Source organism: Camelina sativa, chromosome 17 (genome assembly GCF_030686135.1).
Source record: "Camelina sativa cultivar CO46 ecotype springtype chromosome 17, ASM3068613v1".
NCBI lineage: Eukaryota > Viridiplantae > Streptophyta > Magnoliopsida > Brassicales > Brassicaceae > Camelina > Camelina sativa.
In genome coordinates, this window is record NC_141896.1 from 4,243,225 (window position 1) to 4,266,720 (window position 23,496).

Sequence of the window (23,496 nt, forward strand, 5' to 3'; positions counted from 1 at the left end):
TTGCAAACATGTCTTCCATTTTAACAATCCTTTTTGTTTTTTGGGTCAAATTCTTTTTATTCTTATCATACAAAACCTTTAACATGAACACTTGGTATATGGCTTAGACAATTTAAATAATTCTGTTTTTGACATCAAGAAATGGTAATTTGAATATATTATTTTTTACAGCCTAGAAAATTGAAACGGAACCAACTTGGCAAAAATAGCTAAGAAAGAAACTAAACCAAAAACTTGTATTTCTTTTTCACTTTTGACAAAATTAAAAATCAGAACCAGAACCAAACCAAAGTTGAACCGAATTTAACACCGTGATATCTAAATACATCGTTATTGGGCTTGGACCTTTGGACCCAAATGAAATATTTTTAATCTGAGCAGAGCAACAGTCGACTTTAAATTTCGTTCAGCGTAACAGAAAAAAAAAAAAGGGTGAAAAGGAAAAAATTCGAAACGGAGAAAAAATAATATCAGAAGGAAGATGGCGGGATCTCTAACAGCATCAGTCCACCACCACCGTGGAAACGCGGTGGCAGCTCCAGAATTTTCCCGATGGCAGATCAGTTACGCTCGATTTGTTCAGTTTCCGTCTTCTCCCTCTCCGTATCCAAGTCTGAAACCCGTCGGAAAGAGAGACCTGTATTATCCGCCATACGGAACGTGGTTGTCGACGTCTTCTTCGAACGTGTCTCTCCAGTTGGTCGACGAATTGAACAGATCCGATGTGATTCTCTCCGTCCAACTCGGCGGCAAACTCCTTGTGAGTTGATTTTTTTTGTTTTATGATGATTGATCTCTCTCCTTCTCTTCTATTTAGTTGTTCTATAGATCGGGTGTTTAGGTTTGTGTTTCGCGATAGTGTTAAGCTTAATCGCGATGTAGATATGTTTGATTGAGGTTTTAAAAGTGCGATTAAAGGTGTTTAACCTCAAATTATACAGGAAGAACACTACATTTCGAAGCTGAATTTCACATGGCCACAAATGTCTTGTGTTTCTGGGTTTCCATCTCGTGGTAGTCGAGCGATTTTTGTTAGCTATAATGATTCTGCAAACGAGGCAAATGCTCTTAACGCTTATAATCACTTTTTTCTGGAATTAACAGATTAATTACTGTTCATGAGTTTGTAGAATCGAAGAAGATGATGTGGTTTTAATTTCGCTTGTTGTTTGTTTTTATCCAGATCCAAAAATTTGCTTTAAGATTTTCTACATGTGATGCAGCATTGGACTTTGTGGTAACTCTTAAGGTTAGCAGCAAATAGTTTCCTTGCATGTTGATCAGAAGGAGATTGATGTTTCCATTAACCTTTGAATTCAGTTTATAAGTTTGAATCAGAGCCGATTGGTTTCTGTTTTTGTTATGTTTTCAGGAGAAGCTTAAGGGTTTAGAGGAAGCTGAGAACCAGAGAAATGAAACTATGTGTGAGGTTACTTTCCAGTCAGGTTACAACCCTTTTAATGGAAGAATCCGCAGGTTAGATCACATTGGTTTCAGTGTTGTGAAATTTGCACAAGTGCTTGAGCGAACTATTTAGATTTGGTAAATACTCTTTGCAGAGCTACTGAGGAAAAGCCAAGTATGGTGAAACCTCTTAACAGCTATGTTCCTGAAATGCAACTACCAAGACTTGAGTATGAACCTCAGAACCAGAAATTTGAAACTAGGTCCGAAGTTTCTTTCCAGTCAGATTACAACCCTTCAGATGAGACTGTCTCCAGGTATCGCATTACACTGTTGTGAATTTGTATATTTGCTTTCAGCCAACAATTAAGAGATATTGGTAAAATCTTCTCTGCAGAGCCACTGCGGAAGAGCCAAATATGGGTAATCTTCTTGATAGTTATGTTCCTGAAATGCTACCAAGACTTGAATACGAGACTAGACAAACCTTATACCAACCAGAATCTGCCATAAGTCGAATCCCCAACCAGAGTTCCAACAATCTCCCTCCAAGTTTCACCTCCTTACTCTCTGGTTGCTTCCCCAACTCCACTCTAGGTACATTTTATTCATTGATCTTGCTTTGTTCCAAGTTTGAGAAATATCACCTCTTTCATACATTATTAACACATTTCCTCCCTATAGATGCAGGCCAAACAACTGTAAAGCAGGATGCTGATCTAAAGTCACAGATACTGGTACAACTTAAACAAACCCGATAGTTTTCTCCACAAAACTCTCTTTCTGACACATGAACACAATTCTATTGCTATCTTCTGATTTGGGATTTCCAACTTTTTTTGTTCTTGCAGAACTACATGGAAGATTCTTCATTTCAAGGTGAGCATTTTCTTCACTACTTGAACACAGACAATATAATATTAACGTTACATTTCAGCTTCACGTGATTTTTCTGATTATACTGTTTATGTACCAATTGATTTTTCTCATTATCCAGATATGCTGCAGAAAGTAGAGAGAATTATGGAAGAAATTGGAGGTAACTGGATTGTCTAAGTTTCATCTTTCATCTTCATCACATATATATTATCCATTTCTAGTATTTTGTTCATTGATCGAAAACATATGTTGTTTAGTCAATTGAGATTAAAAAGGAGCAACATTGGTAGAAGACATCGTTATTCAGATCAAGTGATAACAATTGCCAAGAAATTATTTACTGGTTCCTTGTTAAATACATCAGATATATGATAGCTACTAAAACACATAAAGTTCTAAGAGACCTGATTACTCTGTCTACGTAACTCGTTGCAAATTCTCCTAGCATTACATTTACATATGTAGAAAAAAAACTTGAGGAAAGACTTTTGTGGCGAAGCAGCCATCACATTTACAGAACGTACAAGTTTACAAGACATAAATATTAGCTTAGAGTGCTTAGTGATATTTTCCGAATCTGAATATTAATAAATAGCTTTGCTTCGACCAAATGTTCAAAATATTTGGTTCGACCAATGTTCAAAGTATAAAACCTTTACTAATAATCATAAGCTCATTCCATTTCCAAAACATTCGATTTGTTTAAATGACATGTGTAAATTAGACTGTAGTGAATTAATGTAATGATATCCGACTTTTACGTAATTAACACTGGATATATATATATTAACCAATTACATTTCTAAATACAATTTTCCAATAAAGAGGAAAGAAATATTGTGATTTAAATTTGTAGGAAATTAAAGTAAATTACAACTGTATAATATTTTAATTTTGTATGGGGTTTGTTGGCCAAAAAAAAAATTAACAAAACACATTTTTTTTTGTTTGTATAGGTTTTTGAGTCAACGATACAGCACAAATGGATCAATAGATTAATGAGAAAAGAAAAACAAAAGACAAAAGAATTGAAATCATAATGTTTTCGAATTTTCTCGAAAGCTTATACGAGGGAATCGGAGACGATGTTGACGCCACCGCCGACGACGAAGAAGACAACACGAGCACCCGGATATCTTCACCGCAACAAATACACGATTATTCCGATAAAAACGCCGTTCGTTTGTCACCGGAAGATGAGGCTCAAGCGCGTGGGGTTAAAGACGATTTGACGGAGCTTGGACATACCCTCACGCGTCAATTTCGCGGCGTTGCTAACTTTCTCGCTCCGTTACCAGATGGATCCTCTTCTTCTTCTTCCTCCTCCGATCTATCGAATCATCATCATCATCATCATCATCATCATAGGTTGATGAATCAATCGCGGTCTTCAGATCCTGAGTTGTACCAATCGCGTTCTTCGGATCTTAGACTGGATCAATCTCGGTCTTCAGATCGGGACGAATCGTGTGTTGGAAGTGATACGCCGGAGACTGGAATTAGGGTTAGGAGCTGGGATTTGGACGAAAAAGGTATCCAACATGTGTTTAATGATCCTGTTGTTGAGGAGGAAGAAGAAGAAGAAGAAGAAGAAGAGGAGGAAACTGATGAAGAAGAAGAAGAGATCGCTGCGGTTGCTCTAACCGACGAAGTGTTGGCATTTGCGAGGAACATAGCAATGCATCCAGAAACTTGGTTGGATTTTCCTCTTGATCCTGACGAAGATCTTGATGGTAACCTACATTCTCCTTCATTCATTGTGTCAATTTTTGGATTAATTTATAATTTGTTGAAATTTTCACAAGTTAAGGTTTTTGGCCTTTTTTTTTAGTCTTCATTGATTTTGACTTGTTTGCTATATACATATCACAAAGGTTTGGTTTTTCTCTTCTTCAATAGTTTTACCTTCTTCTTTGGTAGATTTGGAAATGACTGATGCTCAAAGAGGTCATGCTTTAGCTATTGAACGTCTTGCTCCAAGGTTAGCTGCATTGAGAATTGAGCTTTGTCCATGCCATATGACTGATGGTTACTTCTGGAAAGTCTATTTTGTTCTTCTTCTTTCAAGGCTCAATAAACACGATGCTCATCTTTTGTCTTCCCCACAGGTAACAAAACCTCTTTTATCTTCTTCTTCTTCTTAAGTCTTGAATCCAATCCAAAATTGATTTGTTGTTGTTGTTGACTTGTTGTTACTCAATAAAAATTGTTGCAGGTGATGGGTGCAAGAGCATTGTGGATGGAAGAGCTTCAGAATCAAACCCATTCTTCTAAAGAAAGTAGAGATAAGATTCTTGAAGAAGACATTACACCGTCAACTTCAAATTACTACAACCATGCTCCTCCTGAGTTTTTGTCTCCAAGAATATATGCTTTTGAACCTCCTTCAATCATGTATCGTGATTTCGAACACGGGTCTGAAAACGCTCAGTTCATCGATAAGGCTGTTATTGATGAGAAACCAATCCAGAAGAATGACAAAAATAGTGCAAGTCTTAGCCAAACACCTAATGATGACAATGATGATGATGATGATGATTGGCCAGAAGAAGAAGATTCTGCTAATTCTTGGGCTCCAATGTTCACAGTGAATGAGGATGATGTTTCTTTCAGTGATCTAGAAGGAGACGATGATATAAGTTGCTTAGCACTCAAGTCTAAGATTACATCAAAGGGCGCAAACCAAAAAGAATCATGAACCGTCATCTGGCTTGTTGCTCTGCCCTGTCTCCACGAGCTCGAAGCAAATAGAATTGAACATAAAGATGTGTGCTGAGTCAAATCGTGGAAAGTCATCTGGGCGAGTTTGATTGTTTGTGGTTCTAATGATGGTTGCTCTCAAACAGAAGAAAGAAAAAAAAAAGGTTTTGATTGAAACACATGTACAGAAGATTACTTTGATCACTTCAAATTTCATTTGTATTGTTCTCACTCTCTCTCTGTATCGCCTATGTAATGAAGATATTGAAAGGCATTAAACTTAGATGAAATGTGTTTAGTATATGGTTTATACATGATTAAATCTCAGAGATCTCAATTAGCCAATGGAAACGTACTTCTCACAATTGTCAATAATGAATCACGACTACGAAAAGTAAAAGAGTTCATACAAGTAACAGTGTGTTTTTTTATACAGAACGGCGTCGTATCGGTGGAGTCTCGAGGCAATATGTTTGGGACAATAGAGTAATGCGAAGCTGAATTTGATAGCTGCACTTTTTCACTCCCATCGGTTATTTTATTTTATTTTATTGTGTGTGTTTGTGTGTCTCTCTGTATTATGAATCCAACCACGAACCAGAACGAATTCGTCAGATCGTGAATAAGACTTTATCGAGGAACCACTCAGCTGCACCAGATGATCTTAGCTCCTTCTTCTCTTTGACGTTGGTCCTTCTTCTCCAGCGAAGCATAAAATTCTTCAGATCTCGTTGGGTTAATCCATCTGTTTGATCGGATCTGATTCGCAATCGTTTAAGAAACAGGGAGGAAAGAAGAAGAAGGAAGAAGAACATGGCAGGGGCGGCCTCAGCGCTGTTTCTGCTCGATATCAAGGGCCGTGTTCTGGTGTGGCGCGATTACCGTGGCGATGTCACAGCTGCTCAAGCTGAGCGTTTCTTCACCAAACTCATCGAGAAAGAGGTGTTTTTACTCTCCCTCTTCTGATATTTGCTTTCTTAGATTTGCGATTCGGTGATTTTAGTTTCTGTTTTGGTACTTGGATGATGTGAATTTTTAAAGAGTACTTCGATGCAATGAACGATAGTCATGGATTCGTTTCTAATTCCCATCTTTGGGAGATTCGCCAATAGAATTCGAAAGTGTATGGAAGCTTGCTAATATAGTTCTAAGATAGTGATCTGTCTCTGTGATCTGATGCCACTAATCCTTCTGATAGATTCTTGTGATTTAACGATACGGAAGTTTGAACATCTGGAACTAATGAACAAGCTTGATCAGTGCTTATAGGAGGATTCAAATTGGATTAGAATTTGGATCAGAATCGCTAATATTTACTTTCGTAAGTAGTGTTTTCTTTGCGGGTTTGCTTACTTTCGTGTAATTTTCCAGGGTGATTCACAGTCAAACGATCCGGTTGCTTATGATAATGGGGTGACCTACATGTTTGTACAGCATAGTAACATTTACTTGATGATAGCGTCCAGACAGAACTGTAATGCTGCCAGTCTTCTCTTCTTCTTGCATCGCGTTGTCGATGTAAGCATCCTTAGTGATTCAGTTTTTGCATTTCCATCTGTTTCCCCGGTTGGAGGAAAAAGAACGGCACTGTTTCATATGATACTGACCATATATATGTATTTCTTATACTGATTTGTAGGTATTTAAGCATTACTTTGAGGAGTTAGAGGAAGAATCATTGAGGGATAACTTTGTGGTAGTGGTATGTCAATGCTTCTCCCATCTGCTCGCTCTTATAACACCTTTTTTTTTGTATGCTATATAGTATATTGTTATTTCTCTCACATGGGCTGGATATGTGTGGACAAAAGTTATTATAAATACTAGGTACTGAAATTGACTTATGTTGCTGGCAGTATGAGTTACTTGACGAGATGATGGACTTTGGTTACCCTCAGTATACTGAGGCGAGAATCCTTAGTGAATTCATCAAGACTGATGCATATAGAATGGAAGTTACACAGCGACCTCCAATGGCTGTCACAAATGCTGTCTCATGGAGGAGCGAGGGGTTACAATTTAAGAAAAACGAAGTACGTGCTTACTTTTCAAGCAGGGAACATTTTACTTTTCTAACGTTTAAGTTTTCAAATGTTGACAGACATATGTTTTGTTTTCCAGGTTTTCTTGGATGTAATTGAGAGTGTAAATATCCTTGTGAACAGTAATGGGCAAATTGTCAGGTCTGATGTCGTTGGAGCGTTGAAGATGCGAACATACTTGAGGTGCGTTCTCTAGTGTTCCTAGTCAACCAAAGCATTCTAGATTAAAAAAAAAAGTTCTTCCTCTTTGACAATCTGCTTCTAAATCCATGTTATTACAGTGGAATGCCAGAGTGTAAGCTAGGCCTCAATGATAGAGTATTGTTGGAGGCGCAGGGACGAGCAACAAAAGGAAAAGCCATTGATTTGGAGGACATCAAATTTCATCAGTATGTATCTTCCTGCAACTTCAGACATTCTTGACAATCACTTTATCCAGACCAATTTTTGAGTTTTTACATCTCTCTTTCTTCAAAATGTTAGGTGTGTTCGATTAGCCCGTTTTGAAAACGACCGGACGATATCTTTCATACCACCTGATGGATCTTTTGATCTAATGACGTATAGACTCAGTACTCAGGTTTGAAATGTGGACTACTGCACAAATGGTTTTTGTCCCTTTCTTAAACAAATTAAATCTCATGTTTTTTTTAAAAAATTTTTCACATTATACTTGTTCAGGTAAAGCCTCTTATATGGGTCGAAGCGCAGATAGAGCGGCATTCCAGAAGTCGTGTTGAGATGCTAGTAAAAGCTAGAAGCCAATTTAAGGAAAGAAGGTAACTAATAATCCTTGTGTGATTTGTTTAACCATTACTTAAAAAAAATCTTTTAAAACGTTTTGCTAAGAGTTCCTTACTCTGCAGCACTGCAACAAATGTTGAGATTGAGTTGCCTGTACCAACCGATGCATCTAACCCCAATGTAAGAACATCTCTTGGGTCTGCCGCATATGCTCCCGAAAAAGATGCACTGGTCTGGAAAATCAAATCTTTCCCAGGGAACAAGGTAAGTTCTTATAGTTTATTGTAACACTTTAGCAAAGTCAAATGCTTACTTGAAGTTTTGAAACAATGTAGGAGTATATGTTGCGAGCAGAGTTTCATCTTCCAAGTATAACCGCAGAGGAATCAACACCTGAGCGAAAAGCTCCAATCCGTGTCAAATTCGAGATCCCATACTTCACAGTTTCAGGAATACAGGTCGGTATTGCTAACAGTGATCAGTTTGTCATATGTATCGTGTTCGTTCAATACTACTGCATTAAAAAATCTGAAAGCAAAAAAAACTGATGCGTGATAATTATGGGTATTGCAGGTTCGATACCTGAAGATCATTGAGAAGAGTGGGTACCAAGCTCTTCCATGGGTGAGATATATAACCATGGCTGGTGAGTACGAACTGAGACTCATGTGAGATCTGTGTTTTTGTTTAACTTTTACTTAAGCCATTGTCAACGAACAAAGCAGAGGAAGATCGATAAAAAACAAAAGGGAAAAAGATTGAAATATTATAGCTGATGAAATTTGCGGTGAAGGTTGTTTTAGAAGCCATATTCTTGTGAATTGTTTTTCTTCTTTTCTTTTCTTTTTTTTTCCTGTAAGATTTTAAAGTTTTTACGACAGTTTTTTAAATTAGTAAGTACTTTTTGGTATCTCTCAAACCCCCGGTTTTCGCGCTTCCTCTCTTTTTTTCACTTGATATCTATAGCTTTTATATTATGACTATTAAACTAGAGTAATTGTAACGACATTTTATATAACGCCACCTACATGAGATTAGGTGACATCATCGAATTCGATATGGGCTAAGAATGACCTCTTCCTAAACGTTATGCGAGATGTCACATTCCGAAGTCTTTTTATAAACGTATTAACTTACTCAGGCCACCTTAACTGGTAAATAATGAATAAATAGAGAGGTCGGATATGAGAAAAATATAGATAACAATAAAATAAGATTGTACACACTCATTCTCTATTGGAATGTTTTTCTATATACCAACATCATTAGATATCACCAATGAAAAAGTTGTCTCACTAGTCTTTTTATAAACTATCAATTCTTGCGACAAAGTGTTAAATCATATAGAGCTTATTGAAAACTTCCAAAGTTAAGACAAACATTAATGAAAGTAATGGTTAAAACATAAAATCAAACAAATAAAATGTCATGGGCATCCCGTCCTGCAACATCAAATATCAATGTAAAACACGAACACAATCAACAATATTTATAAAATTAGTTTACCGTCTTTATTACACAATCAGTTAGAATAAAAGTTTTGCACAAACTTTGTATCATGTGTATTTCCGAACCGATACGTTTAACCAAACTTGTGTAAGACGAACAAGATCAAAATATGAGAGGAATTAGCAAACACAATAAGAAATTCATTACTTCCTAAACACAATAAGGAATTAGCAAAGACAATAAAAATCTCATTATAATATATGTTACTTGGTCATGTTGCTCCACTGCCTAATGTTATACTCCCTCTGTTTCATATTAAGTGTCATTTTTAGCTGAAAATTTTGTTACAAAATAAGTGTCATTTTGTATTTTCAATGTAGATATTTGGTAAATTTTCCAATTTTATCCTTACCAATTTAATGTATTGACCAATAAAAAAATATATAATATATTAATAAAGAGTAAAATAGAAAATTTAATGATTTTCTTAATCTGTGTGATTCTAAAATGACACTTAATATGAAACAGAGGGAGTATAAAGACTTTTGAGTAATGTTGTAGACATTGTGGGCACATGTTAGTATTTTTTCCATGAATACTTATAATGATTCCACATCCATACAAAAAATTTAGTCAAGTAAAGCTTTAAGTATTAATACAATCGCTATTTAGTATTATTTGCTATAAGACTACTTACAATGGTGTTATTGAAAAAAATTATTAAATTGTTGAATTGGTGCAAAGATGTATGAAAAATTTGTTGAATATGAGGTGGATTAAACATAATTGAATAAGTTCAACATGTTGAATTAAAAGAGAGAGATAGTGTCCATGTGGTATAGTGTCCATGTGGTATCCTCTCATAGGATGTTAGGAGTGATATAGAGATTGAAAATTCATCATTTTTTTTTGTCATCATTGAATCGACAAGGCCCGATTCATAGCCAATCCCTACAATGCGGGGTAACGCGACTTAGTGGAGTCGAACACCGGTGGGATCGGTCGCAGAGGTGGTGCTGTAACCACTTGACTAAAGACACTTCCTCATTCATCATTTTTATACTCTATCAATAAATATTTCTAAGATATACCCCCAATTATTTGAGATCCATTATATTATAGTAAATTAATTTTTTTATTCTTGATTTCTCTATCAAAATTCATCATTTATATACTCTATCAATAAATATTTCTTTCATTTGAACCAGACACATAAAAACCGTCTTTTGTGAAATAGATACCAACAATGATTCTTTCTAAACTCAAAATTATTCTACTTACTCGTAAACACAGTGATTATCAATTTTCAAGTCAACTCTTTTTCATGTGTGATTGAATATCTTTATTGTTTGTGACTTAGTCTAAGAATATGAGATAAAAATAAGAAAATAATTATTTTAGCCACTAACTCATTAATTTGTAGTTAATAGATGAAATTAGAATATGAAATAAAATAATGGAAATAGATTGTTGAACTTTATTAAACAAATGTATTGTAGAGTGTAAATATTGATTGGATGTTGAATTATTAGATGGAATAGAAAAAAGATGATGTTGAATGTAAAATAGGTTGTTAAAAGAGTTTACCATTGTAAATAGTCTAAGATCATCTTCATTGAACTAGAGATTCTAGTTCTAGGCCTGGGCATTCGGTTAACCGTTTGGTATCAGTTTGGTTGTGTTCAGTTTTGGTTAGTTTGGATATAATAATATAATAACCATTTGGATATTTTAGAAATTTCGGTTCAGTTCGGTTCGGTTTCGGTTCAGTTAGTTGAAGAGGTAACCATAACTAACATAAATTATATAGAAATTAACCAAATAAAACTATAACCAAAAGTAACCGAAATTAACCAAAAATACATTACAAAAAGTATAAAAAGGGGAAAAATATTGATCCGATTTTAGAAAATAGAATTTAACCTTGTAAATTCAAAATAATAACATTTAGATATATTGATTATTTTAATTATCTAATTGTTTTGGATGTAGAAATAATCAATATTTTTAATTTATTTTATAGTTTTGCATAATATTAAGTATATTATTTTTGGTACCTTTTAAGTATTCAGACTTTTCGGTTAATTATTTAATTATCGGTTTGGTTCGGTTCGTTTTCGGTTAGTTTGGATATAGGATTTTACTAATCATTCGGTTATTTGAAGAATTTTGGTTCGGTTTTGGTTTGATTTTTTTTCGATTCGGTTCGGTCGGTTATTTGATTACCGGTTATTTTGCTCCCTAGGTTCTACCATAATATACTATTATCTATATACTAGTATTTTTGCAGCAGTTTTTGCTCAAAAATATTTTTTGGAAAGTTTTTACATTTAATGCATTGACTTTAATATTAGTTACCAAAACTTCAAAATTAATTATAGGTAAGATTTAAAAAAATAAGGAAATCTTTCTACCTCATTCAAACATAAATATATTATTCTCTTTCTTTTTTTTTGAATTTATATTTAAATTATCTTGAATTATTCTGTAATACATTTAGTTAATAAAAAGTGTGATTTTTTCCTGCATATGATGTAATACAAAATTTAAAAAACGGACATATATTACTCAATAGATGAATAAAAAATACGGGTAAAATATCCCACATCGTCTAAAAAAATGAGCAATGGTTTATAGTCATACTATAAAAGAGACCAAAATGATTCTGAATACAAATGAGTGAAACTAGGCCTGGGCAAAATACCCGGATCCAAAGATCCGATCCGAACCTAATCCAAAAAACCCGATCCGAACCCGATCCGAACCGAAATCCGAATGGGTATTCGAATATACCCATATTATTAATATATAGTAGTAATATATTAGTAATATTTATAATTTTAGTAATAAAAGTGTTCTAGGTCTGGGCAAAATACCCGGATCCGAAGATCTGATTCGAACCTGATCCAAAAAACCGGATCCGAACCCGTATCCGGAATTGTAAAATACCCAAATGGATTTTAAATCTCTAAATCCAAAAACCCGAATCCGAACCCGATCGGAACCGAAATCTGAATGGGTATCCGAATATACCCATATTATTAATATATAGTAGTAATATATTAGTAATATTTATAATTTTAATAATAAAAGTATTCAAAATATTCAGATTTTTAGATATTTTCGATAATTTGAAGTATTTAAAATGTTTATTAGTAAATTTGGGTTAAAAATACTCTAAATTTTCAGATATATTGCGTATTATTGAATAATTTAGACTAAATTAGATACTAAAATTTTGAGTTTTGTGAATTTCGGGTAATCCGAATCTGAACCCGAAATACCCGAACCGAACCCAATCCGAACCCGGAATCTAGAAATACCCAAACGGGTCCTATACATCTAAATCCGAAAACCCGAAACCGATCCGAACCCGATCCGTACCCAAACGGGTACCCGAATGCCCATGCCTAAGTGAAACCTTGATTTATCAGGCATTCAAACTTTAAAAACTTTTATTTGGTTTATTCTGGTTTTTTATTTTAAAGATTTTTAAAAAGTTAAATATGATAAGATTTTTAAAATTCTTTATTCTGGTTCTATATGAAAAATATTTAAAACTTTTAAAAAGTTAAATATGATAAATATTATACCATAGATACACAATAAATATTAAAAATTAAGATGATATAGTGTGAGTTAAAATATCTCGCGACGGGGTTATATAGCGGGACGGCTTTTATTGATATTTATATAAATTAAAAAATATCATTAATTCGGTGTTACACGGGTAAAACATCATTTCATTATTTTGTTAACATTGTCATTATAAGAGAATAGACATATCTAATTAAATTAATTACATAAATATTATATAAAAATTAAATTATATTATGGTATTATATGGTTTATTTAACAGTTATTATATAATTATAACATATTTGATCAACAAATATAACTTATAATTTAAATATTTTAATTATAAATAATTTTACCCCGCGGTACACGGCGGATCCTATTCTAGTTATTAGTATTTATAATTTAGTTTAATTAGATAAATAAATATTAAGTAATTAAAGCTTAGACAATAGTATAACATAAACATGTGGTCCAAGCGTGTATCGACTTCTTTTGGGTTCTTTCTGTTAATTACCGCGGAAAGAAAACCATAATTGCATCAGCGAATTCGATATGGGATAAGAATGAATTAATTACTCAAGTCATTTTTATAGTTAAATTACTTACTCAAGTCTTACATAACTTAAAAGACAAATTACTAACAATACTTACTTACTCAAGTCTCAAATTACTAACAATGCTTTATTTACTCAAGTCTCAAATTACTAACAATGCTTAAAATACTAAATAGGTCCAAACCACTCCGGATCCGTCAAAGGCTCCGTCACACCATACTCTGCTATTGGTTGCCCTTTTACTTCAGCCTTCTTCATCCAATTGTTCTTCTGAACAATTTCACAGATCGCATCACTTGGTATAGCAAAGCCCATAGCTGGCCCAATCAGACAAGTGTGACAAACTATTCCTATGACTTGGCCTCGCATGTTGATAAGTGGGCCTCCACCATTTCCCTTACAAAAACAAAAAAAATGAATCGAGTTAAGAAACAATAATATGCCAACACAAATGCAAAAAACAAATGTAATCAACAATATTAATATAAAAGAATTTAATTTACCCTATGTAGAGAACAATCGGTCTGGAGAAAATGATCATACGAACTATCCATCAAGGGTATTTCATGATGGGGGCGTTCAACATAGCTACAATATCAAATAAGATAAAATTAGCACATGAAATTTAAAATAAATATATATTGAAATATAATTTGAAATATATATAAAAAATTATTACCTGATGATACCCTTGGATATTGTATGGGATAATCCAAGTGAATATCCAATTGCTAGTACCAAATTCCCCACAGATACATTTTTGGATATACCAAAAGTAGCAGGGGTGAATTTGGTACCTTCACAACACGTCTCCACTATTGCCAAGTCGTTGTATACATCAAGAAAAGAAACTTGACCATACAAGACTTGTTCTTCATGAGAGATGATGTCCACCTAATCAATTGAGTTTAATAATGTTTTAAATATCGAACATTATCAATACAAATATAATTCTTAATAATGTTTTAAATATGGAACATTATGAATACAAATATAACTCTATATTAATATCAGCAATTGAGTTTAATAATGTTTTAAATATCAAACATTATCAATACAAATATAATTCTATATTAATATCAGCAATTGAGTTTAATAATGTTAACATTATTATTAATAGATACATTTTTAGGTTCGGCGTGATATTCATGATCATGTCTGAGACAAACATGTCATCGTAGCTTAATAATGTTTTAAATATGGAATATTATCATTACAAATATAATTATATATTAATATCAGCAATTGAGTTTAATAATGTTTTAAATATCGAACATTATCAATACAAATATAACTCTATATTAATATCAGCAATTGAGTTTAATAATGTTTTAAATATCGGACATTGTCAATACAAATACAGTATGATTCTATATTAATATCAGCATTTGAGTTTAATAATGTTTTAAATATCCAACATTATTATTAATAGATAGTACCTTTTTAGGTTCAGCCCGATATTCAGGATCATGTCGGAGACGAAACATGTCATCGTAGAGGCTATGTGCGCAAGTCAAAATCTTGCCACTGGTGCTGATAATTATACCAGCTCCATAAAGGATTGCATCCCCTAGGTCAAACAAAAATAATTAATTAGTGAATAAGTATTGTATTATTCAAAATAAAAAAAATTAAGTAAAAAAAATTATGTAAGTGAATACCTTCGACTGTTATTAAGTTAACCACGGATGGACTGATCAGAGCTGCTAACTTGGAGAAAGTTAGCAAATCAAAAGGTGGGCATGTGAGGTCATCTGTTAATAGGAGATGAGAAAAAATTAATGATGATAAAAAGGTTGAAAAAAAAATAGAACTAACAACACGTATGAGTAGAGAGAACAAACCTCCGATGATCAATTCGTCATCTTTAGTGGAGATCTGCTCAGTCGGCTCAGAAGAAGAGGAGAATGGACGAAGGACGGAAGTTGATGAGAAAGATGGCCGGAGAGCGGAAGAAGGTGAGAACAGAGGAGAAGGAAGCTCAGAAGCAGACGGCCGGAGAATGGAAGCAGACGAGATCTTCTAAGTCGGCTCAGAAGAAGGCGAGATCTGTGTATGCTCAGTCGGCTCAGAAGAAGGCTGCTCAGTCGGCTTAGTCGGCTCAGAAGAATGCGAGATCTGAGCAGTCGGCTCAGAAGAAGACGAGAATGAGACTGGCCGGAGAAAATAAGAAAACGAGAGCTGAGGAGACAAAGATGGACGGAGAACGGAAGGAGACGAGAAGTGAGGAGCAGAGGAAAACCGCCGGAGAATGGAAAGAGACGAGATCTTAGACGCAGAAGGAACATCGATGGTGCTGATCCCAGAAGAAGATCGCCGGAGAAAAGAAGAAGAGGAGACGTGAGGAGAAAGAACAGGAATCCTCCTGATTCCAGAAGAAAATCGCCGGAGATTCATGAGTGACGTCGGAGGAGAAAGAGATGAAACGGCGGAGGCAGTGCCGGCCCAGCATAATATGAGGCCCAATACAAAACAATTTTTTTAATGGGTTTTACTTATAATATTTAAAATTTAAAACCAAATTTTAAACATGCATAAAATAGGAGCCTATTTTTACAATAATAAATAAATAAAATTAAAAAATTGAGGTCAAATCTTATATTATTCGAAAAACGAGGCCTATATTTACAATAATTTTTTTTTTTTGAGGCCTAATTGTAATACCAAAAAAGTAAAAAAAAACTGAGGCCCAATACAAATGTGTCTTAGGAATGTGTCGCGGGCCGGGCCTGGGCGGAGGAGGTCTGATAAAAAAAAAATCTCTGTTAAAACCCTAAAAACTCTCTCGCCGTCGAAACAAAGAAAAACCCTAAAAGGAAAACGACGCGCTTAAAAGGTAAGTAAACATTGTTCGTCAAAAGAAAAAAAAAAAAAAAAAAAGGTAGGTAAACATTCTACAAAGCTCTCAGGCCTTTCTAAGAGGCCCGGCCCAGAAAGGCAGCCGCTCCCGCCCATTTAGTTCTGGAATTAATTGCAATTTTTTTTTGGAGAATAAAAAAATGTACTTCACACTTCACAGAGAGGTTCCGTCATTCTTTATTTACTCCTTAGAACTTGGTTTTGTGTTTTAACCGTTTACCACCAATTCAGATTCAACATTTTGCAAGCGATTGATATGCACTTTTAAAATATACTAGGTGGTAAACTTTTGCTTATTCCTGTAAAATACCACATATATTGAAATAATAGGCTGTGGCTTAAGAAAAAAATAATAATTGAAAGGAAAAAAAAAGCAACGAGAATTTTAAAAAACTTTTAAACTAAAAAAGTGTGATTTTCATGCTTTTTCCTTTTTGAATTCGGTGAAATTAATTAACGCACAACACAAGAGATGAAGCTTTCTGCCACATATTTCTCTACATTTTTTTTTTTTTTTGTGTAATAACAAAACTTTAATTTAAAAAAAAAAATCAAAACAGTTTACTTACAAACATTATTTGGGAAAAAACCTCAAAATACTTCATATTATTTTATTTTTTGTAAAAAGGAAATGGTTTTCCATTATTTACATTTTTCCCCGTTGTTTTCTTTTCTTATTTGGATTGCAACCAAAAAACAAATAAAATGGAAAAAGATGGAACCTCTGAGAACGGTCGAGAGATCTGGTCCGTGTAATTTCATCACGTGGCAGTGAGAGAGAGATCGGACAGTGATTAACTAATCGAAACGGTAACTTTTAAAGATTATGTGGGACCGAGACTAACTTTTAAGGAGAAGAAAAAGAATAGCAATAGCAGACGGAACCAATTAATTCTCAAGAAACCATTAGAATGGAGACCATCTTGGCTCCTTTTAAGGGAGCAGAAGCAGCAGATCCTGTCAACTTCGATTGATGATATAACCAGACAGTGACATTACGTTACCATGCTTGTTTGTGGAGGTGATAGATTATGCTGCAATTTTTTTTTTTTTGAGTGGTCGTTGTTTTTTGTTTGAGGATTGGTTGTATACGATACTGTGTATGTGTGTCTACTTGACGGTTATGTCTCCTGTTGACGAGCTCATCTTGTTTTAGAGAAAGGTTTTGTGTGTTTTGGTTCCGTTCTTCTGATTTATGTCATCGTATCACAAAAGTATGCTGTAAATGATACGATTGCCAGAAGATAACGTTTTTTGGGTGGGTATTAATATGATGATGAAGTGATCAGAAACTTGAGAACAGAGCCATAATATGGAACAATACAGTCCCTGTTCGATATCATTTGCATAATCCTACAAAGGCAGTAGTACTATAAGAATGAAACTGATTCTTGCTACAACGAACCAAACGTATGTAAAAAACTATTATCCGAGATGGATATACATAATATAAAACCATACCTCCTCAAACTCCTGTTTTAGCATATGTAACCATACCTCCTCAAACTCTTGTTGTGGCATCTTAGAACCGACACAGATAGTAATGAGGATTGAGGAGAGAATCTGATCTCTTGGATCGGAGGAAAAAAAATCGTGAGAAAGTTCAACGGGAGGGGAAAATTGAGCACGAGTCAGAACAAGCACCATATATCTTTTTCAAAGGTCTGGGTGATTGCTTATCAAACTCTATACACATTCCAAACGATCAAACGTAGAGCAAGACATCTATTATTGGTTCTCTCTTCTATTAGAAGTAAAAGTATATGCATAAACAGTTTGTTATAGTTGGCTTGGCTTGTTAACACATACACCTTGCAATACACATTTTCTATACCATAGATATTGTAAACAAAAGTACATTCACATATAAGCAAAACTGACTGAATGACTTGTAATTTGTTACCATAAAAAAAAAAAAAAAAAAAAAAAAAAAAAAAAAAAAAAAAAGCACTTAAAGCTTACAGCTAACATCAATAGAAAGAAACAAGGAAAATAAGTCACTTATGTTATCTGGTGCGTAAAGTGTCGATCACATAACAATTGGCTATCTATATTCGTTACCTTCAAAAACTTAAAGCAAAGATAAACTACAAATCAAAGAACAATCAAATCCAAGTTCGGATATTTTCAAAATTCACAGAGAGGTTGAAGCAAATTGAAAATTTACATGTAGCATTACCATAAATTCAACTTCTGTTTTCTAATGAAATTTCAGATCCACCGCCGAAAAATCCTACTAATTGAACTATATTGTCGAAATTTACAATCCGCCCGAGACCAAGAGACATCTTACAATTAAAACTTCACCATTAGAAAGGAACATATATCTCTTTTATAAAGTTGACGGCGCAGGCGAGATTCAGCATGGATTTTAAATCTGGTAGCCGTAAACGAGAACTCGTCGAACTGCTTCAATCAAAGCTTGAGTCGGTGGGATTTGACCAGAGAGCGGATTATTAGATAGATTGAAGTGTCTGAGACTCGTCTGGTTAAGAGGAGGGATTGAGCCAATGGAGAGATAGTCTTGAACAATGAGCGTGTAGAGTCGAGAAAGATGGAGCAACGACCTAGGGATTCGACCGGACAATCTGTTACCGGAGAAGTTGTTGTCGTTGAGATAAACCGATTTGAGATTGAGTAAACCGGAGAGAGAGTTGGATTTGAAACTAAGAACCCTAAGTTGATCTAATTGGTTCAAACTCTTGTCGTCGAGTGAGCCGGTGAGATTCAAAAACTCAAGAACAAGCTTGGAGACTCTTCCGTTCATACATTCTCTAACGCCTTGCCAGTTGCAGAGATCTGTTCGTCGCCATGGAATCGAATTAGACGGATCGATTGAAGATTTCAAGCTGAGTAGAGCTTGGACGTCGCTAGATCTTGCCGGAATAACCAAACAGAGGAATACTACTATACATGCAAAGACTACTAGTAACAACAACGACGTAATCGATGAAGAAGAAGAAGAAGAAGAAGAAGAAGAAGAAGCCATTAATTACGAATTTATTAGTTTGCTTAGCTTAAGCGTGATAAAGAAGAAGAAAGAGATGTGAATTGAGTTCACGTAAAGTAAGGCTGAGTTTAAAACCAGCAGCGGTCCACCAGTCAGTCCAACACCTCAAGAGTCTTGCAGTCCTTTAATTGGCTTCCCATCAAATATTTTTTGACTTCATTGACCTTCGCATTTTGAAGGATTGAAGAGCTTGTCCATGGTTGATGTACATGTGATTTACCTGCAATTTGTATCTTGAACGTGGACAGGTCAGGGATGATGAATTGAAGCTGATGGTGCCAACTATCAGCTTGAGATGATGAGATGTCTGAGGGAGGTTAATGTTGACAACAACACTGTTGGTTGGTAGGTTTTCTTCTTGTCATCAGTCTGACTTCACTTGTTCAATATTCTTTTACGAATGTATCTAAGATCTGCTTTCATTTTGTTTCAGGTATCAGTCTGCAGTTCTTGGTTCCTAACAGATCGTGGAACTCATTTAGACCTTCATGAATTACCAGGTACTTGTCAAGATCATGTCTACCATGTGATTATAACATTCTAGATTCTGGATTTGATCTATTCATATGGTTTGCTGAAAAGTTATATTATATGTATCGCATGGCCACTCTAGTGTACAATAGGGGCATCTATTCTAGTGTAAAAATTGATTGTAAAGCGTAAACCGTCTTTATCTACAGGAAAACATCAAGAGGTGTGTGTGCATCATATATGATCCCTCTAAAGCGGACCTAGGCGTTGAAGCTTTCAGATTCCTTTATGGAGTTGTACCGAGGTGGAAACTTTAATGGCGAAAAGTATGTCTCTTGATCCATATAGGTTTCTTGAACCCCATAGGATAGTTGTCATGTTTTATTTACTCTCTTTGTTAGGTTGAGAGAGAATAATTTTTCCTGGATGGGTATTTTTGAAGAAATACCTGTAAGTCTCTAGCTCTCTTCTATGTTGAAGTCCTACCAGCTAATCTTTTTGAAGTAAATACTAAATAGGTTGGAACTGTTTACCTGGTTATATGTTGCCTCTGACAAAGAAAAATTGGTTTCAATGTAAGTTTCTTTTCTTTTGACAGATCATGGTTTCAAACTCTGCCCTTTTCAGTGCCTTCATGGCCGAACTGGAGACTGATACACCTGTCTCACAGGTACAATACTAGAATCTGGATAGTGTTCCTCGCATGATGTGTGTCAGTATTCCAGATTTTGACTCGTAATACTACTGTATTTTCTCTTTTCTAGGGCGATTATGATCGTCTACACTCATCAACCGCTCCTTCCTTGAGAACAATATGGCATTTTAGATTAAATGCATGGATGATTTATCTATGCAACAACAAAAGGTGTGGCCTATTATGCATTCTTGTTCAATTCCCATCCTCAGAAGTCAGAACTATCTTAGTGTAATATCTTAATTTGTGTTTCCAGTATCCGATACTACTACCGGAACCTGTCTCGTCTGCAAGCGCAACAGCAAGTCTGGCTCCATAAGAGAAGGTAGGTGACGTCCATTTATATTTCAAGCAGAATATTTTTTGTTCTCTTGGTCTTGGTTCTAGTTCTGGTCCGATTTGTTTCACTCCCTCGTTATCTTGGAAGGTGACACAAGTTTAGTTACAAGAGTAGGGAATGTCCTATAACTATTGTCTTAAGATTTTACTCGTTTTGTTGTTCTTCCAAATAACTGAGAGGTTTGTTTGGTTTGTAGGACGGAGAACATGGCTCTTATGTCAACCAATTAAATAAGGAGGCAAATGGTATGATTCACTTTCTAAACAAAATCTACTTTAAACATGAGGTTCTATAGTAATAGCTCGTCCACAGTAATCAGCTTAGGATAAAGTTTAGCTTTAAACAAAATTAAGGAATAGTTAAATGTCTGGTATTCTTGGATGGTCTTAAATCAATACATCTTTTAAGCCTTTTAGATTATCGTAAGTTGATTGTGTTTAGCGATTAGGATCCTAATATAATCATGTGCCCCAAATCTCCCCTTACAAAATTAGATAGCCGGGCCGGGCTGGGCCACATTGAGAGTTGTCTAAGGCCCATAGAGAGAGAGAGAGAGAGAGAGAGAGTTGTGGTATATATTCTTTGTTTTAAGATGACAGAAGAAAAATTAGGGTTTCCAAAAACTTAGAGAATCCCAATGAACTTCTACCGCCGCATTCTGATGGCCCCCGCTTCTCTCCACCACTGGAAGAAGGTTGTTACTGCTCCTCCGCCTTCGAGTGGGATCCAGAACTGTCGTATCTGGAAGGTGGCTTGTTCAATTCCCGCTGCTGCGCCGTTTTCAACTGGCGTGGAGACCTCTGAAGTTACTCTTCCTCCTATCAAGTCTGATCTATGCGACGGTGCCTCTTCTTCTGCTGAGAAGGCGAAGGTGGCAGCAAGTAATATGGTGAAGAGGAAAATCTTTGAGAAGCTGAAGTCTCTTACGGTTGAAACCGTAGATCTCATCATAAGGGAGGACAATAAGAACGGTCTTTACGTCGGTCAGGGGGATCTCATCGGATGGATTAAGATTCTTACTAACAAGTTCCGTAAACCTGAAAACGCGAGGTCTGACGTCCAACATTAATGAGTTTATTAGAGAGTTTAGTTTATATAATTTGTTATTGTGTCGGATCATATTTGGTTTTAACTAAGCAATATATATGTCTTAATTTTGTAGATCTTCCGGTGGATGGATAGTAAGAGGGTGGTATTTACTCCTTCCCAGTTTGAACTCTATGTGGATCTTATTGCCAAGGTTGATGGCTTAGAAGCGGCTCGTAAGTTCTTCAATAAAGTAGATCCAGAGTTCAACAACTTTGACCCTAATAAAGCCAAGAAAAGTCCTGTTTACTTGAAGCTCTATCCCTCGACCCAAGTTAGCAACGAAGAAGATTTTTGTCTGGAGGCGGAGATGGAGGAGGAGAAGAAGAAGGAGAAGGAGAAGGAGAAGGAGAAGGAGAAGAAGAAGAAGGAGAAGAAGAAGGAGGTTCCCCAATCAAGTTCTCATTTCATGAGAAAACGTCCTAATAGTACCGGGCGGGTAGTAAGAAGGCGTATTTAAGATGCGTTATCAGTGGGTTACGCTGTGCCTTCTGGCCATTTTAGCTAAATGTATGATGTGTGTCTTAGTCAATAAAGCAAGGCTTTCAGATTTCCTCTTTGTGCCTTGCCTGCCTTGTCCAAAACAACCCCCATATGTTAAGCTTCTGCATGTAATCTCTGTACGACCATCTGTTTGGTTCATTGTTATAATATTGTACTAGTAGACTACTTTCGTTTCACATATATAACTCAACAACTCCACCGGTTTCATTTCAGTTTTGTTTATATATATGGTTTGGATAAAGGTTAGTTTAACCGAGACCTGCACATTTGGAACTAATGAACAAGCTTGAGTAGTGCTATAGGATTCAATTTGTATTAGAACTTGATCAGAATTTGGATCACAATCTGATCAGAATCTATATATATACTTATGACCAAATAAGTGGTGTTTTCAATTTGCTGAAGTTAGAGAAATAATTTTGAGGGATAACTTTGTGGTAGTGGTAAGTTAATGCTTCTCCCATCTGATCATATTAATACATTTCTAAAACAAGCTGGCAGTATGAAATTTGATATGTTATTTGTAAAACAAGCTGCTGAAATTGGTTTATGTTATTGGCAGTATGAGTTACTTGACGAGATGATGGACTTTGGTTACCCTCAGTATACTGAGGCCTCTGCGTAACTTCCATTCTATGTGCATCAGTATACTGAGGGTAACCAAAGTCCATCATCTCGTCAAGTAACTCATACTGCCAATAACATAAACCAATTTCAGCAGCTTGTATATTGGTTACCCTAAGTTCTTATAGTTTAATGTAATAACACTTGGTATGTTGCGAGCAGAGTTTCATCTTCCAAGTATAACCGCAGAGGAATCAACACCTGAGCGAAAAGCTCCAATCCGTGTCAAATTCGAGATCCCATACTTCACAGTTTCAGGAATACAGGTCGGTATTGCTCACAGTCATCAGTTTATCATAATATATATCGTGTTCCTTCTGAGAGCAAAACCTGATGCGTGTTAAATATGGGTATTGCAGGTTCGATACCTGACGATCATTGAGAAGAGTGGGTACCAAGCTCTGCCATGGGTGAGACATATAACCATGGCTGGTGAGTACGAGCTGAGACTCATGTGAGATCTGTTTTTTTGTTTAACTTTTATTTAAGCCATTGTCAACAAACAAAGCAGACGAAGATCATTAAAAAAAAAGGGAAATAGATTTTTTTTGTCTTTC

General features: G+C 35.2%; 5 protein-coding genes across 18 annotated transcripts; 4 read left to right on the forward strand and 1 right to left on the reverse strand.

Moving 5' to 3' along the window:
• The first annotated feature begins 405 nt into the window (after window positions 1–405).
• Window positions 406–3,377, forward strand: LOC104755295 (protein POOR HOMOLOGOUS SYNAPSIS 1-like). Of its 3 annotated transcripts, XM_087495552.1 has the most exons (10): window positions 406–760; window positions 942–1,058; window positions 1,184–1,249; window positions 1,373–1,476; window positions 1,560–1,721; window positions 1,802–2,001; window positions 2,089–2,141; window positions 2,256–2,283; window positions 2,402–2,443; window positions 3,240–3,377. In XM_087495552.1, exons 1-10 carry the CDS (start codon window positions 482–484, stop codon window positions 3,245–3,247), a joined length of 1,059 nt encoding a protein of 352 aa, XP_087351678.1. In that variant the 5' UTR covers window positions 406–481; the 3' UTR covers window positions 3,248–3,377. The 3 variants fall into 3 exon arrangements, with proteins under 3 accessions (XP_087351678.1, XP_010475951.1, XP_019094743.1); XM_010477649.3 differs by lacking the exon at window positions 3,240–3,377 and having other exon boundaries at window positions 409–760; window positions 2,402–2,616; XM_019239198.2 differs by lacking the exons at window positions 942–1,058; window positions 3,240–3,377 and having other exon boundaries at window positions 427–760; window positions 2,402–2,616.
• Window positions 3,240–5,284, forward strand: LOC104755294 (uncharacterized). The gene is made up of 3 exons (XM_010477648.3): window positions 3,240–4,016; window positions 4,204–4,391; window positions 4,499–5,284. Exons 1-3 carry the CDS (start codon window positions 3,323–3,325, stop codon window positions 4,979–4,981), a joined length of 1,365 nt encoding a protein of 454 aa, XP_010475950.1. The 5' UTR covers window positions 3,240–3,322; the 3' UTR covers window positions 4,982–5,284.
• A 129-nt stretch (window positions 5,285–5,413) lies between these two features.
• On the forward strand, window positions 5,414–8,688 carry LOC104755296 (AP-1 complex subunit mu-2). Its single transcript, XM_010477652.2, has 11 exons — window positions 5,414–5,925; window positions 6,355–6,501; window positions 6,623–6,685; window positions 6,840–7,016; window positions 7,105–7,208; window positions 7,307–7,414; window positions 7,509–7,605; window positions 7,707–7,804; window positions 7,892–8,033; window positions 8,105–8,227; window positions 8,343–8,688. Exons 1-11 carry the CDS (start codon window positions 5,797–5,799, stop codon window positions 8,439–8,441), a joined length of 1,287 nt encoding a protein of 428 aa, XP_010475954.1. The 5' UTR covers window positions 5,414–5,796; the 3' UTR covers window positions 8,442–8,688.
• Window positions 8,689–13,365: 4,677 nt separating this feature from the next.
• LOC104755297 (putative protease Do-like 14) lies at window positions 13,366–15,639 on the reverse strand. Its single transcript, XM_087495234.1, has 7 exons — window positions 15,553–15,639; window positions 15,196–15,373; window positions 15,013–15,105; window positions 14,791–14,921; window positions 14,031–14,245; window positions 13,855–13,897; window positions 13,366–13,747 (listed from the first exon to the last, which is right to left on the reverse strand). Exons 1-7 carry the CDS (start codon window positions 15,637–15,639, stop codon window positions 13,520–13,522), a joined length of 975 nt encoding a protein of 324 aa, XP_087351360.1. The 3' UTR covers window positions 13,366–13,519.
• A 2,787-nt stretch (window positions 15,640–18,426) lies between these two features.
• On the forward strand, window positions 18,427–22,527 carry LOC104759154 (eukaryotic translation initiation factor 3 subunit H). Of its 12 annotated transcripts, none has more exons than XM_087494567.1 (10): window positions 18,427–18,930; window positions 19,000–19,565; window positions 19,654–19,720; window positions 19,901–20,017; window positions 20,093–20,141; window positions 20,290–20,361; window positions 20,456–20,556; window positions 20,642–20,710; window positions 20,922–21,775; window positions 21,888–22,527. In XM_087494567.1, the coding sequence occupies exons 9-10, from the start codon at window positions 21,363–21,365 to the stop codon at window positions 21,976–21,978; spliced, it is 504 nt and encodes a 167-aa protein (XP_087350693.1). In that variant the 5' UTR covers window positions 18,427–18,930; window positions 19,000–19,565; window positions 19,654–19,720; window positions 19,901–20,017; window positions 20,093–20,141; window positions 20,290–20,361; window positions 20,456–20,556; window positions 20,642–20,710; window positions 20,922–21,362; the 3' UTR covers window positions 21,979–22,527. The 12 variants fall into 9 exon arrangements, with proteins under 12 accessions (XP_087350700.1, XP_087350693.1, XP_019094747.1 ...); XM_087494574.1 differs by having other exon boundaries at window positions 20,093–20,209; XM_087494572.1 differs by having other exon boundaries at window positions 18,436–18,930; window positions 19,006–19,565; window positions 20,093–20,209.
• Window positions 22,528–23,496: the final 969 nt, after the last annotated feature.

Bases quoted from the DNA above. Each gene is read 5' to 3' on its own strand.
- LOC104755295 (XM_010477649.3), top strand. From the start codon at position 482: ATGGCGGGATCTCTAACAGCATCAGTCCACCACCACCGTGGAAACGCG. The intron at 761-941 runs GTGAGTTGATTT...CAAATTATACAG, and splicing joins AACTCGGCGGCAAACTCCTT to GAAGAACACTACATTTCGAA. The intron at 1,059-1,183 runs GCAAATGCTCTT...GTTTTTATCCAG, and splicing joins ATAATGATTCTGCAAACGAG to ATCCAAAAATTTGCTTTAAG.
- LOC104755294 (XM_010477648.3), top strand. From the start codon at position 3,323: ATGTTTTCGAATTTTCTCGAAAGCTTATACGAGGGAATCGGAGACGAT. The intron at 4,017-4,203 runs GTAACCTACATT...CTTCTTTGGTAG, and splicing joins TCCTGACGAAGATCTTGATG to ATTTGGAAATGACTGATGCT. The intron at 4,392-4,498 runs GTAACAAAACCT...AAATTGTTGCAG, and splicing joins ATCTTTTGTCTTCCCCACAG to GTGATGGGTGCAAGAGCATT.
- LOC104755296 (XM_010477652.2), top strand. From the start codon at position 5,797: ATGGCAGGGGCGGCCTCAGCGCTGTTTCTGCTCGATATCAAGGGCCGT. The intron at 7,606-7,706 runs GTTTGAAATGTG...ATACTTGTTCAG, and splicing joins CGTATAGACTCAGTACTCAG to GTAAAGCCTCTTATATGGGT. The intron at 7,805-7,891 runs GTAACTAATAAT...CTTACTCTGCAG, and splicing joins AGCCAATTTAAGGAAAGAAG to CACTGCAACAAATGTTGAGA.
- LOC104755297 (XM_087495234.1), bottom strand. From the start codon at position 15,639: ATGTTCCTTCTGCGTCTAAGATCTCGTCTCTTTCCATTCTCCGGCGGT. The intron at 15,106-15,195 runs GTTTGTTCTCTC...TCCTATTAACAG, and splicing joins TGACGAATTGATCATCGGAG to ATGACCTCACATGCCCACCT. The intron at 13,748-13,854 runs GTAAATTAAATT...TGTTTTTGTAAG, and splicing joins CCGATTGTTCTCTACATAGG to GGAAATGGTGGAGGCCCACT.
- LOC104759154 (XM_087494567.1), top strand. From the start codon at position 21,363: ATGAACTTCTACCGCCGCATTCTGATGGCCCCCGCTTCTCTCCACCAC. The intron at 21,776-21,887 runs GTCTGACGTCCA...TTAATTTTGTAG, and splicing joins CGTAAACCTGAAAACGCGAG to ATCTTCCGGTGGATGGATAG.